The 16,988-nt window shown below is 34.4% G+C and overlaps 1 protein-coding gene across 4 annotated transcripts; it reads right to left on the minus strand.

The window, feature by feature from the left end:
• Positions 1 to 6,894: 6,894 nt before the first annotated feature.
• LOC102578183 (uncharacterized) lies at positions 6,895 to 9,804 on the minus strand. 4 transcript variants are annotated; one of them, XR_001471882.1, is made up of 3 exons: positions 9,125 to 9,804; positions 8,075 to 8,160; positions 6,895 to 7,263 (listed from the first exon to the last, which is right to left on the minus strand). XR_001471882.1 is itself a non-coding variant. In XM_006363866.2 (2 exons), exon 1 carries the CDS (start codon positions 9,722 to 9,724, stop codon positions 9,137 to 9,139), a length of 588 nt encoding a protein of 195 aa, XP_006363928.1. In that variant the 5' UTR covers positions 9,725 to 9,804; the 3' UTR covers positions 6,895 to 7,254; positions 9,125 to 9,136. The 4 variants fall into 4 exon arrangements, 3 of the variants coding, with proteins under 3 accessions (XP_006363928.1, XP_015159170.1, XP_006363929.1); XM_006363866.2 differs by lacking the exon at positions 8,075 to 8,160 and having other exon boundaries at positions 6,895 to 7,254; XM_015303684.1 differs by lacking the exon at positions 8,075 to 8,160.
• Positions 9,805 to 16,988: the final 7,184 nt, after the last annotated feature.

Here is a 16,988-nt window from a genome sequence, read left to right on the forward strand (position 1 = left end):
ATAAAGCGAGAGAGGCGACCACAGAGGGAGCGAGCGAGAAAGGGAGAGTGGCGAGCGAGAATTTGGAGGGAGAGAGAAGACTGGCAAACGTTTGCTACGGGGAGCAATTAAATCAAACAGTAGTTACTCCATTTATTTTAGATTATAAGTTTGCCATTCTGTACAATTATCCCCCTAAAATATCCTTCAACTATATGAATTGGTACAAAAATATCATTCTTCTACCTTTCGGGCCTAAAATGTCCTTGACGTCAACCTTTGGGCTCTATTTTGCCCTCATCTTTAACAACCTAAAATTCACTAATGACGTGTCACTATCTTATTGGCTATCATAAAAATTAATCAAACCAATTTAAAAAAATATAAACCCACCCAATAGCCCACCCGTAAACTTACCCAAATACTCGAACCCAACCTTCATTTTTGAAAGATGAATGGTAGTGACTAGTGAGAGTTGATTAGCATATGATTATCCAGGTAATTTTATTTCACATCTATTTTAGTCTAGGCAGATAGAGTTACTGGTATTTGTTGGTGGTTTCTGGTTGGAGGTGATTGGTATCCCGTAGAATTAGTCAAGGTGTTGAAAAAAAACACTACTAGATATAACGTCAATGTATCTATAATTAACCCTAGTCTCAAGTACTTAGGAAGTAAATGTGTTGTTATTACTAAACTCGAGAAAAATGAGTGGGAGGTGACATAATGGTTTCCAATTAAAAAAAGGAAAAATTACCTATATACACATTCTCATTTACCATATTTTCTGTTATTCTCTATCATTCTAAAATATTATAAAAATCTCTCTTTTTCATCCAAAACAAAACTCAACCGGATACATTATTGATCAACTCCCAAAGCCACACTTCCTCTTCCTATTTTCACTCCTTCAATCTCTCTATTTTCACTCCCACAATCTTATCAGTTACTTCCTTCATTACAATTTGAATTTCAAAATCTTTCTCTCTCCAGTCAATTGAATTCAACTTTATGAATATGTAGTTTTTGGTCTTCTCCAACTTATGGTTCATCCTTGTTTTTTTTGTATTTTTATTTTTTCATCATCAAAGTCCTGATACATGGAAGATGCTCCTTCTTTTCGACTTCGTGAAGAAAACGCACAAAAAGGGAGAAAAATGTCAAATTGTTGGTGGCTCCGATAAGGATTTAGGTCGAGATCCATATGTGAAGCCATTGCTAAAAGTGAAAAAATGTTATGGAAGTTGATACAGAGCAAAGGAGAAAATGTAGACGAATTTCTTCACAATTATTTTATGATTTCAGCACATCAAATTGGTTGTTTTTCTCGATATTTTGTTGTTCAACCTCTTTTTGATACAAAAAGGTGGGGTGGTGGGAGTAGAACATGTTGCTAAACACCCTTCTCTACCCAAGGTTCAGATTTTTAATTGTATCTAGTTGATTTTGATTCATAAACTTATGTGTAATGCCTTTGTTTCAAATTTATGATACATTAAATTAGTCTTTGTTAGTGTTATCACTAATCTGATACATCACTATTACAGTAGCTTTCATTGTTATGCAATATATCACGTTCATATTTACGGTATTGATACATAACACTAATGTAGTTGAAAATGTACTTGATACATGAACACTACCGAATGTATCATTTATATGTATCAAGTTCTATCATCTATCTTCAATCATATTCAAATTTAAAAGGCTACATAGACAGTACCAAAACAGTTGACTGTTATGTATCTGCACTCTTTAATGTTTGTTCAGTCTTATTCATGAAAAATCTGGAGTTGGAGAAGACAAAGTCGAAGAAGGATCTCGACTTCTAAATCTACTACAGGAAAAAACGGCGAAGGGGGGAGAGGGGAGGGAATTGGTTCCGCCTATCAAAGACACAGATTTTCAATGTATCCGTTTATTTTGATTCTAAAATTTGCCTTTGTTAGTTGTATCAATGTTTCGTTACATCACTACTACAATGATCTTTATTTTATGCAATGTATCATGTTTATATTTAATATATTGATAGTTGTGTATCTACTAGACACCTTTAATGTTTTTTTTTTAAGATACTTTTGCTTAAGTTTTAGAGTGTTACTCTTAAAACTTGTATGGATGTCTATCTTGTTTTTAAATTTGAATATCTTATGTTAGTCTCTCAAACTACAAGTATGTATCAAATTCATTAATGGTGATACATAAAATGTCATTATTATCATGAGTTTGTTTAGTTAGTGGTAAATGTGAACAACTTGTAGTTATGTATCTGATACAATAAAGTTGGAACACAGTAATATATCTATTAAATTATGAATTTGATACACTGCAGAATGTACTAGATACACAACATTTTGTATTCAAACAGTGCTATTATCTAAGACAACATTTATTAAACATAACTGGACACAAATCACGTATCAACTATATAACTATCTGAAGCACAATAATACATCTATTAAAACATGTATATGATATGTGACATAATGTACCAGACACACAACAACTACCATCAAAGATAACGTTTTGAGAAAATTTTCAAAACAACAATATTTTAGCATTTAATAGGACCCCTTAGCCACACTTTCAATATTTATTAAAAATGTCAATATTTTAGTTTGTTATGGTGTTGATTTATGTATTTTTTCTTTATTTAACTTAAAATAATATAACTAAGAAATAACAAACTAGAGAAAATCAAGGGAGATTTTTTTTCAAATTAGGTAAAGTAGCTGAAATTCCTCATTACTTCCATTACAAAAAGATTATGAGACCTAAAATAGGTGATCTCTTCCTTCTTCATAAAGGTCATTGTTTGGCCTTGTATTTCAAAACTAATTATTGTTATGAAACTTTATGATAATACGTTATAGTTTTATCTATTAAAATTTGAATTTTTTTAATTTAGAAATTTGAACACCTATAGTTTTATCTGTTATTTGGCAGACTTTTCTCACAGTGTATTTGTTTTATTTTCCAGAATTTTGTATCCTTTTTTAAATCGTATTCATTCCAATATGTATACCATTTGTATTTGTATTCATTCTAGTTTTCATGTTGTATTTTGTATAATGAAACTTGTATTTCTTTATTAGTTTGTGTTCATTTCAATATGTATGTCAAATAAATATGTAGTTATTTAAGAAACATATTTGTATTCATGTATTTTTTTCACTGTGTATTTATTTTTTCTCTTCAAAATCTTGTTTTCTTTCCTAAGTCGTATTCATTCCAATATGTATATTATTTGTATTTGTATTCGTTCTAGTTTTTATATTGTATTTTGTATAATGATGTATAAAATACAAAAATAATATGATGGAAAAGTGAGAATGAAATATAAAATTGAAAAAGAATATGAGAGTATTTGTTGCAAACATTCTTAAATAAAATACATAACTAGTTGGCTTACCTTTGAGATGAATATAAATTAGGAACAAATAAAGATTCATAAACTATGCAACATGATATTTTGAATGAATACAAATATTAATAGCATACATACTGATTTGAATACGAATTGAGAAAGGATACAAAATTTTGAAGAAAAAACTATAAAAACAAAATAAACTAATAGAAAGTTGTTCTTCCTATAAATAAAATACATAACTAGTTGGCATACCTTTGGGATGAATACAAATTAGGAACAAATACACGATTCATAAACTATGCAATATGAGATTTTGAATGAATACAAATATTGATAGAATACATACTGATTTGAATACAAATTGAGAAAGAATACCAAATTCTAAAAAAACTATAAATACAAAACAAACTAATAGAAAATTGTTCTTCCTAAACTTGATCTTCAACAAGTTTTTCGAAATCTTCTGCACCCATTTTTTTTATTATTAGTGTCTTTACCTTGCTGACATTGCTATCTTGAACTTGAATGCGGGTAGAATCATGAAGAAACTTAGATCTCCTCTCTTGAGCCATTTTAGTCGCACAACCTACATTTTCGAATAATACTTGAGTAATGCATAAATCAAAGAGAAAAAATCCCCCCAAAAATTGATGATTATATGTGATACTTCTTATAGTCCTCTTTGAATCAGACATTGGATTGCAATTTTTGTGTTTTCCCCTTATCTGAGATCCTAACTGAAAATAGGGAGATTGAAAAACACAAGAACACACAAAAATCTAAAAAGCTTCAAACAAAAACGTAGAACAATAGAATACAAAAATAAAACACTTCATGACAATGTATTTACCTGTATCAAAGGTTGAAAATCTTTTGAATGATTACTGAGATTTCTTAGAAAAATGGAGGAATTTCAATTTAACAAGGAAAAGTTTAAGTTAATTGAGGTGAGAGAATATAGATAAAAATCGTGAGAGAGAGGAGAGAATGTGGGTAAAAATTTGAGAGACAGAAAAGTGGGCAATGAAGTTTTTTTCTTCTTCTTTTTCAACGATAATGAAGTTAAATTAAGTCAAACGTGAGCACAAGTTGAGAAATAAAAGGAAGGTAAATTAATAATATTAGGATACACTTTATTTGCTAACATATTGATATTTTGACATTTTTAACAATTATTTTAAACTATAGATGTTTATAATAATTATGTTAGGAATATTGACTACTTAACTAATTTTCCCTAACATTTATCACTCAGATATAAGCTACAATAATTAATAATGTATCATGCACCTTTTCTTGATTAGAATTCTTACATTCAAGTTAATACCACATATATCTGATATATATTAATGGCTAATCTATATTACATGTATCAGATACACATTACTAGCCATTATTCATTCATACAAATTACTGCTAAATATTCATTCGTCGATAATTATACATTCATATAAAAATAACACTACATGTATTCAATACTTAATAATGACCACACGATACATTACAGAGACAAGCATGGGCCTTGATTTGCAACGTATCCATTGTGAATTGATACAATAGACAAAAATACTAGAGAGATACATTGTTTTTTATACAACATCTAGTGTCATCGTATGTGTCAAAGGTTTAAGAAAAGGATGCACAAGCTCTTACTATGGTTGAATAAAAAAATTGCTCATAATTGAATGTAACAAATTACATAACCAATTCAAACAATATAGAGGTGAAGGAGAAAAAAATATATAGGGATATAGCAGCGCTCGTTTCTGTAATGTATTGGATCTCCAGATTTTCCTCAACTCGTCGATCTTCAAGCTGCAATGGCTGATTCAACATTCACAAAAGAAATATTTTGTCCAATAACTATTCCATCACTTATGTATAGTTCATAACTCACCTCACTTTCTCGGATTCTTGAATGTCTCAACAAAATAGAGATATTCATGATGTATCAACTCAATTTTTCAATGATTTTGAATCGAAATTGAAAAGATTTTGACAATTTGGGAGAAGAAATTTGAAATTTGAATTACTTGAATTTGTTATGCTTTGGGGGAGATTGATTAGCAGTGACAACAATGTAATTGCGTGATTTATGGATTTGATATATAATTTACGTTTCTTTTCCTTTTTAAGCGCAATAGAAATGATTTTGTTCCCTTTTTTAGCGCAGCAGAAGGATTCTTCTTGTATCAGAATTAATGTATTCGGATGGTGACTTATGTATTCGGAAGACACAAATTTTAAGAGATTATTGTAATTAGTAAAAAAAATAGGAATATAATGTAATTTACTCCGTACACTATGAGATTTATGTAAGTTATACTTACAAAAATATGACAATTTGACTAAGCCCAAGTCAAACCTTCTACTGATTAGGAGATTAAGTTAAACGGGTGTGAAACGTAATTCTTAAACTTCTTAATATTTTATAAAATACAAAAACATCTCAATCCCCACTATTGGACCCCCAGTTGACCCTCTTAAATCAAAATGGTCTCTTTCTCGGTTCTCTCAACAAAACCAAACAATCATCTCTTACTTCAAGTTTTTCAAATTTTCTCAAGAATTTCTCCTTCATCTTCATTTTTTTTTTTTTGCTTTGCTTGGGACTCGTGATTTGCTCTTCATCTTCTTGATCTCCTACTCACGCCGTCATAGGTAAAAAGAAAATCTTAAACAATTAGGGTTTTGAGTTTTCTTTATAGTCAGGGTGTAATGGTTTAAAAAGAAGAACAAGAAGAGCATGAGTTTCACATATCTTATTATTTTATGCCCTAATAAACATTGTACTTATTGTTGTGATAGTGTGACATTGATGAAAATCTGAAATAAATAATGTATGAATGAAATAGGAGAGAAAATTAGAGTAGAAAAATTGTTTTCAACAGAAGAGCTACTTGTTGTAGCCACTCTTTCAGCTGTTGACAAAAATAAAAAAATCATTAGTTGTTGAATTTGTCGCAACAACTTAAGTAGTTGATAAAGCAATCGCTTAAGCTGTTGCAATAAATTCATTAACTTGCAACCTTAAGTAGTTGCAACAACTTAAGTAGTTGATGCAATAACTGCTTAAATTGTTTTACCAAATGCCTTGAGTTGATGCAACAACTTATTAAGTTGCTACTGAAAATCCCTTAAGTTGCAATATTAAAGTGTTGCGGCAACAACTACTTAAGTTGCTGCAATAAATTCTTTAAGTTACAATCTTAAGTTGTTGCATCAACTTAAGTAGTTCATAAAGTGGTTTTATTTTCTTAAGTTGTTACAACAACTACTTAAGTTGCTGCAACAACTATTTAAATTGTTGTAGGATGCTACACTCACTTATTTGAAAAAAAATATGAATTTGTGTACTCTTTAATCAACTATAGTAGTTTGTTTTTCTATTTTATTGAAGAATAAGTTATATTAATTTATGATTTATGTTTTGTCTCATGTGTGTAAACAAAATGACTTCAAGAAAGAGAAACATTAATTCAAGTAATACTCTTCGAAAATCTAGAAGAATCAATTCATAAGCCCAAAGAGCAAAAAGAAGCAGAAACAACAACTTCAACATCCACTAATAAATTGAAATTGCTTGTTGATAATGCCAAAATGACATATAATGAGGAAGCCTCTAAATCTAGACATAGGAATGAGGGTTATGAGGCCCAACAACAATCAATAAGGGAGAGGTCTGCATAAGAAGAAGAAGAAAATGTAGATAATAAAGTCGATTCTTCTTCAAACAGGCAAGCAAAAAAGAACATCAAAATGATTTTGAAATTAGAGTTTTCCCTGCTGTCAGAGATGATGATCAAGTTGGTGATGTTGCGGATGAGAGATTGTGTTTCATGAAAGAAGAACAAAAGACCTTCATGATAGTCATGTACATTCATCTTCTACTGTCGAGTCTCCTCCTGATAATCCTTCAACAAATATTATCATCAAGACTATTAAATTTTTAGTACATACAGTGATGGACAATCAACTTCCTGATTTGAAGGTTGATATTGTTGTTTGAGCAGGCATGAAAAACTCATTCACTGATTTAAGGGAAAAAAATTAGAAAAGTTTTTCAGGTTTAGCATATTTGGAAAGTACTTAGACCTATCCGATGAAATAACTCCACAATTTCATATGAAGTTGATATATCAACTTCTAAAAGATAATTAGTGATGAAAAATGGTACTTTGGATCAACTATTGTGGCATGTCAGTTTGTTTTGGCATGAAAATCCTTGATAGTCTGTCACTGTTGAATAAGAATCTGAACAAATTTCAGGCAGTGTCTATGGTTAAACAGGGAGGAATCTGCTCCGATTTATAAACACAACACCTGAAATACAATTCTATGCTGAGGCCCATCATCAAATCTGTTGCCTGTTAGCCATACCAGACCAAGAAAAGGCAAACTAATCAGCCAAGACTTAGTTACGACCTTTGTAACCTCACGACCACTTTCCATTATCTTTGCTTTTCAGATACAGTGACATTACTTGTATTAGGGAAAGTATCATATCTTTACAATCATAAGACCTTTAGGTACTTGATGGCACAAAAGGAGATATTCACAAAGACAGGCTCTTTAAATTTTGCATCCTCAGATTGAAAAAAGTTTAAACCATTATAATGACAGGGCTCTCCAAATTATGCATCTTCTGATTGGAAACTACTCCAATGTACTCAACAAACATTTCATATCTAGTTTATGAATTTTCCAGAAAACAATTGGACTCACCATTTCAAGATTGAACTTCACTGATCAGTGTTCTTCAAAAAGCATCCTTATCATAAGAATTCAACATATCTTTTCTTCAACTTATACTGTAGGACAGACAGATGAAAGGAAGATGGAATGTAAACACCCCTTGTGCAGATGAGAGACCATAAGTTACAAATATAAATTTAGAGCATGTTTGGATTGACTTATTTTAAGTGTTTTTAATCCAAAATGCCGTCTCTCTATGATTATCGAAAACATCTAAAAAATGTCCAATAGTATTAAAAATGACATAATAGTGGTGGTGAACTTCACTGCTTAATGTGAGAGCTAAACTTTGATAATATAGTTTTTGAATATCTAAGATCAACAAAAAGAAACACTCATATCAAGTCACTTTTGTATTTATGCAATGAATAAAAAGTTCCAAATCATTGACCCCGACATGAACCATTTCTACATGGATTTGCTGCGAGCAACTTCCCTATACGAATAACACGGATATAATTTTCATAAACACACGTGCAGTTTTCTCAAGGGGAGTTTTAGAACAACAGTAAAACAGTCTGATACGTTCCAACCATAGAATCAGCCACTGATACTTGAGTCAAGATAGGCTGCCTACATCACTCACACCCTAATGGGGTGCAATTACCCTACATGAACTCGGGATGCTTCGTGCAGGGGTGTGTTCCCTTTACACATGCAGTGTTTTACTAATGCTCAGTACAATTTATGGATTATTCGTGTACCTCATAAGACACAAGTAAATCAAAGGCAAAAGAAATATCCATCAACACCAACTAAAAGAAACAGTTCCCAATATAACTCAATATACAAATCAATTGGACATATATACTAAAATCATTGTCACAGTTGAATACATTAATACCAAATTGAAAACTTTACATAACCCTTTACAAAAAGGAGAACAATGTTTCGTTCAGGAAATCAAACTCTCACCAACAACAAGAAAGATCAGGAGTCAGGTAGCCAACCAACTGAGCTACTAAGATTAATTATCGAGACAACATTATATGAAAATCAAACAAAGTATAAAACACTAACCATATATGTTTCTCAAAAGCCTTTAGGCCCATCAGTAGCATTAGTCTCCTTCGAAACCCCAGACGACTCTTTATCCACCATAGAAAGACAATACTTAGCAATTTCCCTAAATTTAGGAACACTTCTCAAATCCACAACAGTCCCATCTTTCAATGTAATAATCACATCGCCCCATTCACCAATAAATCTTGGAACAACCTGAACATCTTTGATCACTTTATACGAGAAATCGCTCCGGTCTTGACCCGTTAACCCGGAAATGACAGTAACCCTCAAATTGGTAAACCTGTACCTCAAGTAAAAAGCCCTAAATACTGAAGCTAGGGTTAATGGGAGCCAAAGAAGAGTGAAACCCAAAAGGAGATTAGCTGCGAGGTCTCCATAGTGAGCTCCGCCGTCGAAAAAGATGGATTCTTGATTGGGTTTGGATGTACTGGTGGAGGATGAAGCGACTGGGTTGGAGGACACGTGGAGCTTGGTGATAGGCCTGTTGCATTTTGGGGTGGCGGAGATGAAGGGTATTCTGGTAATTGTGTGGAGGGAAGGGGTGGTTGGAGAGAGGAGCGGAATGGTGGCGGCGGTGGTGGTGGCCATGGCCATGGTTTTATCCGTTAGGATGAGTGGTTGGTTTGGTTAGTTAACAAAAGGATTTTTTAAATTTATTTATGAATTTTAATTTTGAGTTTCCATTGGATCAAATGGGTATCTACTTGTCAATTTTCTAGCCACTAGTACTAAAATGAAAAAGGAAAAAGGAAATTATTTTTATTTCTTTCATTTATAGCGAAAACAATAAGCACTCGTCTATTCTTAATTAAAGATTTTACAATTTGAACTTTAGGCATAAATTGATTTTGCTAAGCAAAATGGGACATTTTGACATGAATTTAGAAACAAGAATTCAACCCTTTCATTTTCTTACGTGTTGACATGTGTCAAATTACAGCTAATAAGAGAAAGAAGAAAGAAATTGAAGAAGATATTTGTGGAAGCTTTTCTCCTTGTATTATATTTTCGAACTATGTACATCTTATTGTTTATATAGAATCAGTGTTGCCAGCTAATTGTAACCGACTACAACTAATCCCTTTCTAACTAACTAATCACTTAATTAATATTAACTAACGTGTTTAACAGAATAGGACTAACAGAACAGAATATGACTAACAGACTAGTGAAGTAAAATAGTGAAGCTTCAGGGAACTGCTGTGCATGTGGTCAATTCCTCAACACCCCCCCTCAAGCTAGGAGCTATGAAAATGTTCTTCATGCCTAGCTTGGACACCAGATATGTATGTTGACGTATACCAAGGCCTTTGGTAAGAATATCAGCTGGTTGTTCAGTAGTATGGATGTAAACCAGCTTCACCAAACCAAGTTGGACCTTTTCCCGTATGAAATGACAGTCTATGTCAATATGTTTCGTGCGCTCATGAAAGACGGGATTAGTCGCAATTTGAATGGCAGACTTGCTGTCACAAAACATGGAAACAGGACCATTTGTGGCTACGCCTAACTCAGCAAGCAAACCAGACAACCAAACCACTTCTGCCACGGTAGAAGCAAGACTTCGATACTCGGCTTCAGCTGAGCTTCGAGATATGGTGGGTTGTTTCTTTGATTTCCAGGAAATGATAGAATCTCCAAGTTTGATTAGGTATCCAGTAACTGATCTCCTTGTGTTAACACAAGAAGCCCAATCAGCATCACAGTAAGCAGCAAGTTGAGGAGATGCAGAGGCTGACATAAACACTCCAAGGCCAGGTGATTGCTTGATATATTTGATCACTCTAGCTGCTGCATCCATATGAGAAGCTTTGGGAGAATGCATAAATTGACTAAGACACTGAACTGCAAAAGCAATATCAGGTCGAGTGATAGTCAGGTATAAAAGTCTCCCCACCAACCTCTGGAACTCAGATGGATCACTTAAGAGGGGATCAGTGTCATCGTTGATATGTTGATCAAATTCAAGAGAAGTAAGCTTCCTATTGACCTCCAAAGGAGCTTGAGCAGGCTTGGCTCCAGTAAGTCCCATATCATAGATGAGCTCAACAACATACTTTCTCTGATGCATAAGAATGCCCTCTTTGCTTCTAGCAAACTCAATTCCAAGAAAATATTTCAAGTCTCCTAAGTCCTTGATCTTGAAACAGAGTTGAAGGGTATCCTTTGTTTCCTGGATCAGTGTAGCGTCATTCCCAGTTATCAACAAATCATCCACGTAAATCAAGACCACAACAAGCTGCTGATCAACTTTCTTAGTGAACAAGGAATAGTCCAGATGACTCTGAACAAAACCAGATTGTAACAAGGCTGTGGTGAGTTTGATATTCCACTGTCTAGAAGCCTGTTTGAGTCCATATAAAGACTTGGATAGTTTGCATACTTGATGTCTCTTGTTCGCAGAAAATCCCAATGGCAACTCCATATACACTTCTTCAAGTAAATCCCCATGTAGAAACGCATTGTAAACATCCATTTGATGAATGTCCCACCTATTCATAGCTGCTATGGACACCACTGCCCTTACTGTTACCATTTTCACTACTGGTGAAAAGGTCTCTTGGTAGTCAAGGCCTTCCTTTTGGTTATATCCTTTAGCAACTAATCGAGCTTTGAATCTTTCAACCTCTCCTGTGGCTTTGTATTTGATCTTGTATACCCATTTACATCCAATGGCCTTCTTCCCTGGTGGTAGATCAATTATGGACCAAGTAGAATTGTCCTCTAAAGCTTTGATTTCAGATTGCATAGCTTCTATCCCCCCCCTCAAGCTAGGAGCTATGAAAATGTTCTTCATGCCTAGCTTGGACACCAGATATGTATGTTGACGTATACCAAGGCCTTTGGTAAGAATATCAGCTGGTTGTTCAGTAGTATGGATGTAAACCAGCTTCACCAAACCAAGTTGGACCTTTTCCCGTATGAAATGACAGTCTATGTCAATATGTTTCGTGCGCTCATGAAAGACGGGATTAGTCGCAATTTGAATGGCAGACTTGCTGTCACAAAACATGGAAACAGGACCATTTGTGGCTACGCCTAACTCAGCAAGCAAACCAGACAACCAAACCACTTCTGCCACGGTAGAAGCAAGACTTCGATACTCGGCTTCAGCTGAGCTTCGAGATATGGTGGGTTGTTTCTTTGATTTCCAGGAAATGATAGAATCTCCAAGTTTGATTAGGTATCCAGTAACTGATCTCCTTGTGTTAACACAAGAAGCCCAATCAGCATCACAGTAAGCAGCAAGTTGAGGAGATGCAGAGGCTGACATAAACACTCCAAGGCCAGGTGATTGCTTGATATATTTGATCACTCTAGCTGCTGCATCCATATGAGAAGCTTTGGGAGAATGCATAAATTGACTAAGACACTGAACTGCAAAAGCAATATCAGGTCGAGTGATAGTCAGGTATAAAAGTCTCCCCACCAACCTCTGGAACTCAGATGGATCACTTAAGAGGGGATCAGTGTCATCGTTGATATGTTGATCAAATTCAAGAGAAGTAAGCTTCCTATTGACCTCCAAAGGAGCTTGAGCAGGCTTGGCTCCAGTAAGTCCCATATCATAGATGAGCTCAACAACATACTTTCTCTGATGCATAAGAATGCCCTCTTTGCTTCTAGCAAACTCAATTCCAAGAAAATATTTCAAGTCTCCTAAGTCCTTGATCTTGAAACAGAGTTGAAGGGTATCCTTTGTTTCCTGGATCAGTGTAGCGTCATTCCCAGTTATCAACAAATCATCCACGTAAATCAAGACCACAACAAGCTGCTGATCAACTTTCTTAGTGAACAAGGAATAGTCCAGATGACTCTGAACAAAACCAGATTGTAACAAGGCTGTGGTGAGTTTGATATTCCACTGTCTAGAAGCCTGTTTGAGTCCATATAAAGACTTGGATAGTTTGCATACTTGATGTCTCTTGTTCGCAGAAAATCCCAATGGCAACTCCATATACACTTCTTCAAGTAAATCCCCATGTAGAAACGCATTGTAAACATCCATTTGATGAATGTCCCACCTATTCATAGCTGCTATGGACACCACTGCCCTTACTGTTACCATTTTCACTACTGGTGAAAAGGTCTCTTGGTAGTCAAGGCCTTCCTTTTGGTTATATCCTTTAGCAACTAATCGAGCTTTGAATCTTTCAACCTCTCCTGTGGCTTTGTATTTGATCTTGTATACCCATTTACATCCAATGGCCTTCTTCCCTGGTGGTAGATCAATTATGGACCAAGTAGAATTGTCCTCTAAAGCTTTGATTTCAGATTGCATAGCTTCTATCCACCTAGGATCTTTGACAGCTTCGTTGAAATTTTTTGGTTCACAATCAGTGGAAATTTGAGCAACATATGCCTGATATCTAGGACTCAAGTTGTTGTATTCCAGTACATCTGCTAAGGGATAGATACAAGTGTGGGCTCCTGATGGCTTATGACTCACATAATCCTGCAACCATACTGGAGGTTTTGCTGCTCTAGTGGATTTTCTCAAAGTTGGAGGAGAAGGTGGCAAAACAGCTGCAACATCCTCTGGTGGCAAAATATCTGCAGCATGCTCTTCATCATCCTCCTCTTCTGGCAACAATAAGTCTGGATCAGCTCCAGCTAGCGGCTGAGTTTCAACAGGTAAGTCAACTGAAGTATGAGAATCATCAAAATGATGAGAAGTAAGAGGTGTAGTGGCTGCACTATCCAAAGAGCCAGGAGGTGGAATATCATGAACTGAAGAGCTCTCTGTAACATGCTGTTTGAATGGAAACTGGTCCTCATAGAACACCACATCTCGACTAATGAAAACAGACTTGGTAGCCAAGTTGTACAACTTATACCCTTTCTGAGTGACACCATATCCTAATAACACTGACCTGATTGCTCTTGGAGCAAATTTATCTTGCTTAGGCAATATGGAGGCATAACATAAGGACCCTATTACTCTCATGTGAGCTAGGGAAGGAGCATGACCATACAACATTTCAAAAGGTGATTTGTTTAGCAATACGGAAGAGGGTACTCTGTTGATAATGTAGACTGCTGCTTCAATACAATGACCCCAACATTTGAGTGGTAAAGACCCTTGAAACCTGATAGCTCTAGCTGTTTCTAGGATATGCCTATGTTTTCTCTCTACTACTCCATTCTGCTGAGGAGTGTAGGGGCAAGAACTCTGGTGTATTATACCATGTTGGTGAAACAAGCCAGCACAAGACTTATTAAAGAATTCTAAACCATTATCAGACCTAAAGGATTTGATCCTTTTCCCAAATTGAGTGAATACCATGGTTATAAAATTTTTAAGGATTTCAAATACATCAGACTTCAGCCTTAGTAGAAAAGTCCAGGTCCACCTAGTATAGTCATCAATTACAGTGAGAAAATACTTCATTCCATGTCAAATTACAGCTAATAAGAGAAAGAAGAAAGAAATTGAAGAAGATATTTGTGGAAGCTTTTCTCCTTGTATTATATTTTCGAACTATGTACATCTTATTGTTTATATAGAATCAGTGTTGCCAGCTAATTGTAACCGACTACAACTAATCCCTTTCTAACTAACTAATCACTTAATTAATATTAACTAACGTGTTTAACAGAATAGGACTAACAGAACAGAATATGACTAACAGACTAGTGAAGTAAAATAGTGAAGCTTCAGGGAACTGCTGTGCATGTGGTCAATTCCTCAACAACATGTGTCTTCCACATTTCTTTTGTTTTCCACTTTCTTCAATGATCTTTTACTCCTATTTTCTCTCACTTGTCTCAAGTATCTTCCAGCCTTCTCTTCTGTGAATTATAAGGTACTCTCCATTTTACTCTTCTATTTCCTTGGTATTTTAGATCCTCTTCCTTGGTTTGGGTGAGTTCTTCTTTGGGCATGACTTGATAAAATTTTGATTGTGGAAAGAGAAGATAACAGAGGATTTTTTATTAGTCATGCTCCAAAATTTTGAAGTCTAAAGTTGTTTTGGAAATTGATATTGTGGTGGCGGGGATTTGAAAAGATGATAGAAGTGATATATCATGTTTTCTTTGGTGTCCTTTTGGTTCTAATTGATTTAGAGTCCCAGTTTTTTTGTGTCATTGAAGTATCAACTCAATATTAAGTAGACCATCAATTTTATTTTTTAATGTGCATCACATAGTCATATTGTTGTTTCAGTTGAAGACTAGCTCATTAGCTCTCAATTGACTAGGATTGACAAACAAGAAAATAAGAGAATATTGCTTCATGAGGAATCAGAAACAAGGAGTTATAAGTTCCTTATTCAAGAATTTGTCAGCCTATAGCTAGCTCACACTCCATGCAATTTTCCTTTACCCCTTCATTCACAACTTAACAACTTATGTTTGTTTATTTTAAATAGAAGAATTTATTAACTTCTTATCCAATTTTCTTGTTCAAGAATTTTTGTTCGTATTCCAATCTTGCAATCTTTGAAAGTGTGTCCATCTTTGAGAGAGTGAACATCAACCTTCATAACATGTTTTAAGCACTTATTAAGTAGATACATTAATCACTTAAAAATATGTCACATTCTTAATTATATGCATTAACTTCAAGTAAGTTGTAAAACCTAATGCATGTTTGAATTGCTGTTGGTGTTTACATTTAAAGGAGGAGAAGTATAGTCTGTTTTTGCTACGCTACTAAACAAAAACCCGTCCAATGCCTAAGCGTACATCCAAACTGAGGGGGTTTACGAATACAATACTTTTACCTCCACAGATAGTGTGTTTGTATTATATCCCACCGCGAGGCTCACCCAAAAAATGTCTTTTACCACACTGGTCACCACCATCATTTTATTAACGGAAAAGGGTCAAAATTGCCCCTGAACTATATGAAATAGACCATTTATACCCTTCGTTACATTTTGGGATAAAAAATGCCCCTTCTGTTATCCTAAGAGACCACAAATACCCTCAAGAGTTAACACCCCAAATTTTTGTTGACGTGGCAAGCCACGTGGGACTAATCCTTCCACCTAAGTGTTGCCAACTAGGATTCACTACAAAAGAACTAGACCTTTAGCGGCAACAACAGTCGCCACAAAAGCCCATAAAATCGTCACTACAAATTTTTAACATTAAATTCTAATTTTGTGTTTATTTCTTCATTGTTTTTAAAAATCAAATATGATATCGATTAAGTAGGAGTTTAAAGACACTATATGTTTTATTTTTATGTCATATGTAAATGTATAAAATGTACAATGATGCATTATATAGTATATAGTAGGAGATTTGAATCGAGAAGTAATTTTGATTATTTTCGTAATAATATTGGATGTTTTTAATATGGATATTGCAAGTTATTTATTTTAGAAAATTAGGTCGCAATCGAAAATTAATTATCATATTTTTTGTTGAAAAAAATAGGTTTTACTAGCGAATGGTTGTTGGAGCCTTAGTCGCCACTAAAAAGCACTCATAACCTTTAGTGGCAATATTTTGGGATTTTGTGGCGACTTTGTCGCCACTAAAAGTCAAGTTCTTTTGTAGTGAATCTTAGTTGGCAATGCTTAGGTGGAGGGATTAGTCCCATGTGGCTTGCCACGTCACTAAAAATTGGGGTGTTAACTCTTGAGGGTATTTGTGGTCTCCTGGGATAACTGCGGGGGTATTTTTGATCCCAAAATGTAATGGAGGGTATAAGTGGTCTATTTCGCATAGTTCAGGGGCAATTTTGACCCTTTTTCCGTTTTATTGATATCATCCACCACAATTATCAATTGTACCATCATTGTTAGTCAACCACTACTCCACTAGCTACAACGCTATACTTAGCACCATCAACCAACACCATTATTCCCCTTTGATAATAATAATCATCAACTAGTCATCACCT

Source organism: Solanum tuberosum, unplaced genomic scaffold (genome assembly GCF_000226075.1).
Source record: "Solanum tuberosum cultivar DM 1-3 516 R44 unplaced genomic scaffold, SolTub_3.0 scf00467, whole genome shotgun sequence".
NCBI lineage: Eukaryota > Viridiplantae > Streptophyta > Magnoliopsida > Solanales > Solanaceae > Solanum > Solanum tuberosum.

Coding starts and splice junctions, on each gene's coding strand:
- LOC102578183 (XM_006363866.2), bottom strand. CDS start 9,724: ATGGCCATGGCCACCACCACCGCCGCCACCATTCCGCTCCTCTCTCCA.